At 60.3% G+C, this 4178-nt stretch overlaps 1 protein-coding gene across 1 annotated transcript; it reads left to right on the top strand.

Annotated features, from left to right (window-relative positions):
• The first annotated feature begins 248 nt into the window (after positions 1-248).
• On the top strand, positions 249-3332 carry LOC119102087 (beta-glucuronidase-like). The gene is made up of 3 exons (XM_037225452.1): positions 249-259; positions 843-889; positions 1086-3332. The coding sequence occupies exons 1-3, from the start codon at positions 249-251 to the stop codon at positions 2960-2962; spliced, it is 1935 nt and encodes a 644-aa protein (XP_037081347.1). The 3' UTR covers positions 2963-3332.
• Positions 3333-4178: the final 846 nt, after the last annotated feature.

Consider the following 4178-nt stretch of genomic DNA (forward strand, 5'->3'; position numbering starts at 1 on the left):
GTCCTTCTTGCAGGTCCTTGTCGCGGGAGAATCTGAATTTTACAAATAGGCAATTATATCGACTTTGTCCAAAACTGTCACTCAAGAACATGTCTAGTGAAAGATGAAACGTTGAAAACATAACTGATACCGAGTCATACAGTATAGCAAACTATGTTTTCTTTGTATCACCAGCTTTGGTGCCAATTTAAGCGAACATTGTAAAGAGGTAAGAGTTGTCATCAAATTTATTGAGAAAACACAAAAAGATGACTCTGCTGTGAGTTTGAACAGATATGCATATATACACACATATATATATATATATATATATATATATATATATATATATATATATATATATATACATGTATACACATATTACCTGACCTAACGTGAAGTGTGAAAATCCCAAAGGTAATGGCATGCATACGCACGTGAGGTATGCCATTGTGTAAGGCATGCCATTGTGCTTTCCCGTCACCATAATCACGTCACAAGAAGCTCCTGTTGGAGCACGAATCTGTTTTTGACCTTGACCGATTAGTACCGTGCCGTCACATCGGAGCCACGCAGACCAGCAGCCGCCCCACGTGCTGTACCGGCTCCATTACACATTGGACCGCGGCCTGCCGCGCAGTCGCCGGCCAGAACAACAGCGCTGGCCACGATCCGTGTGCGGTGCCTCCTCCCTCGGCGGCGTCAGCTGACCGTGCTTATCGTCTCTCGTATCTGCGGAGCGCTGGGTTCAGGAGGCGGCAGTGAGCGGGGCTAGCCGCCACAGCGGGCGACAGGGCCGGCCGACGCCTGCCCTCCCCGCGCCGTGGCGGATTGATCGCGGCTTGAAGTGGGGTGGCCGGCAGGTACGGCGGACCGGCGCCCCGCGAGCCGGCCAGTGACGCCGCGGGCGGTCAGGGCGTGGCAGCCGGGTCCGTGACGAGCGCCGTCCGACAGCGCCCGGGTCGCGCCCCTGTCGAGCGCGTCTGTCGGTGCCGCCGGGCTGCGGTTCCCCGCCGGTCGGTGGCTGTCCGGGCTGGTCTGAGTGGCGGCGACCACTCCTCCGCAGCCATGGCTCCGCGCTTCACCCTGCTGCTGCTGCTGCTGAGCGTGTGCGGCCGGCGGTGGTCTGCTCTACCCGCGCGCCTCCGAGTCTCGTGACCTGGTCTCGCTGGACGGCATGTGGAAGTTCCGCGTCTCGCCGCCAAGCGACCCAGATGTCGGCTTTCGCGACCGCTGGTACAGCCGTCGCCTGGAGGCGTCCGGCGACGTCATCGACATGCCGGTGCCCTGCAGCTTCAACGACATCACCACGGAGCGCGCGGTGCGTGACTACGTGGGCTGGGCGTGGTACGACCGCGGCTTGTACGTGCCCAGCGCCTGGAAGGACCGCCGCGTGGTGCTCCGCTTCGGCAGCGTTAATTACATCGCCGTAGTCTGGGTGAACGGGGAGGTGGCCGGCTCGCACGAGGGCGGACACCTGCCGTTCGAGCTCGAGGTGGGCACGCTGCTCGACCTGTCCGGCGGCTTCAACTGGGTCACCGTCGCGGTGAACAACACGCTGGACCTGGAGACCATACCGCAAGGCCATATCACGTTCAAGACGGACGAGGAGCGCTACCCACCCGGCTACTTCGAGCAGACGTACAACTTCGAGTACTTCCACTACGCCGGCATCCACCGCTCGGTGCAGCTGTACACGACGCCGCGCACCGTGTTCATCAACGACATCTTCATCACGACTAACTTTAGCGCCGGTACTGGGCCTCAGCCGACCGCCTTCGTCAGCTACGAGGTGGACGTGGTGCGCACCGACGACAAGCTGTACGAGCCGGGCCTGGTCCGCGTGCTGGACGGACTCGGCGGCGTGGTCGCCACGACCGTGCTCGTGCTGTTGCCGGAGCACGGGCGCGTGCGCGGCATGGTGACGATCCCGAACGCCACGCTCTGGTGGCCGGTGGGCATGGGGGAGCCGGCCGGCCACCTCTACTCGCTGGAGGTGGTACAGATGACGCGCCAGCGCGGCATCCGCGGCGCCGACGAGCTCGATGTATACAGGGAGCCGTTCGGCGTGCGCACCGTCGCCTGGGATGCCGACCGGCTCTACGTCAACGAGCAGCCCTTCTATTTCCGCGGCTTCGGCAAGCACGAGGACGCAAACATCGTGGGCCGCGGCCTGAGCCTGCCGCTGATCGCGCGCGACATCAACCTACTCCTCTGGAGCGGCGCCAACTCGTTCCGCACCTCGCACTACCCGTACGCCGAGGAGCTGCTCGACCGCACCGACGCCGCCGGCATCGTCGTCATCGACGAGAGCCCGGCCATCGGCCTGGAGGGCTTCGGCCCGAAGCTGCTGGCCAAACACCAGCGCGTGATGACCGAGCTGGTGGGCCGCGACAAGAACCGGCCGTCCGTGGTCGTCTGGTCGCTTGGCAACGAGCCCCAGTCGGACCAGAAAGCGGCCGGCCCGTACTTCCAGACGGTGTACAACCACACGCGCGCCCTGGACCCGACACGCGCCATCACCACCGTGGTGTCTGTGGCTCACGACGCCGACCTCGCCTCGGCCTCCATGGACGTGATATGCATCAACCGCTACTTCGCCTGGTACCAGGACAGCGGCCGCACCGAGCTGATCGAGCGGCAGATCGTGGCCGAGGCGCTCGCGTGGCGGCGCACCTTCGGCAAGCCGCTCATCGTCAGCGAGTACGGCGCCGGCAGCGTCGCCGGCCTGCGCGACCTGCCGGCCTTCATCTGGACCGAGGACTACCAGGCCGAGTTCCTGCGCCAGTACTTCCGCGGCTTCGACCGGTTTGCGTGCCTCGCCTGGTTCGCCGGCGAGATGGTCTGGAACTTCGCCGACTTCGCCGTGCCACAGGAGTACATCAGGCCGCAGTTCTGCAGCAAGGGCGTGTTCACGCGCGACCGAAAGCCCAAGCTGGCCGCCTACGTGCTGCGCGAGCGGTACATGGCCATGGTGCCCTGATCGCCAAAGGGAGCTGTCAATAATGCCCTGGTCGTCATAGGCAACTACCGATGGTGCCCTAAGTGCCATAGGGAACTGTTGGTGGTACCCTGATCACCAGAGGCAATTGTCGATGGTACCCTGATCACCAGAGACAACTGTCGATGGTGCCGTGATCACCAGAGGCAACTGTCGATGGTGCCGTGATCGCGAGTCTTCATACCGGGTTTGTTCGCACGGAACCGAAGGGCATCTGTTGCCATGCCAGGGTCATTGTAATCTGTGTTATGGGTGCTGGAGTGTCTTGTGACGCTCGTGTGTCTTTTGGGATGTGTGCGCCTTGAATAAAACAGAGGGGGGATGAAAAACGCCAACTCCGTCTCGTAAAATCCACTTTAGCAGAATCACGATTCCGAAGCGTACTTACTGTAAACGGAGCACCAGCCTGGTCTCCAAGACTGAGAGCGGCTTGGCCAGGCGGTCGGTGGACGTTGCTGGGATCACAAGCTTTGTCCACACAAAGATGATTGCCCGTATGTTGTGCGGAACAGGATCCGGACTCCAACGTGGCAGGATAGTCATGACACGAGGCGTCTATCACTGATGAACACATAGCTTGAGGTTAGCTGGCTACCATCTGAATGACATCACAACTGCGATTTTAGGTATTGTGGCAGATGACTTGTTTTTTATCTGCAATTAAAAACAAACCATCCAACCTGCTAATACAATGCTCTGCTGCCGACGCCAATGGAACAGCTACCTGTTTCTGCTCCCACTGAAAGATATGAAGATGATTGCCGCCAAAAGGTGCTTCGTCTAAGTGGGGCCTCGCATTCTGAAATGACCACCAAGCGGTACGACAAGGTCGCATGCCGTGGTGGGGGGGGGGGGGGGGGGGGGCTTCGTGCCACATTCCCCACTCCTCAGTGGACACAGTTCGATCGGAACGATAGTTAAACACACTTTATTCGATAATGGATAAATACGCGACACACTACGAACCAACACTGTGATATGAATGCAGGCACAGTGTACAAATATCAAGCGTTAAACAGCGTACGGTAGCGGACCAGTGCAGGTGCGACAACAATCCACGTTGCATAGGTGCGGTGGGGCCGGCGAGGGCCGGCGGCGACGTGAGACCACAGCGGCTGCCGGCGGCGGCGTGAGACCACAGCGGCCGCCCGGCAGCTGTCGACAGACGGCCGCCCTCGGAGTGTCGCCCCAGCACGGC

This window comes from Pollicipes pollicipes, unplaced genomic scaffold, assembly GCF_011947565.3.
Source record: "Pollicipes pollicipes isolate AB1234 unplaced genomic scaffold, Ppol_2.1 Scaffold_5554;HRSCAF=6571_pilon_pilon_pilon, whole genome shotgun sequence".
Classification (NCBI taxonomy): domain Eukaryota; kingdom Metazoa; phylum Arthropoda; class Thecostraca; order Pollicipedomorpha; family Pollicipedidae; genus Pollicipes; species Pollicipes pollicipes.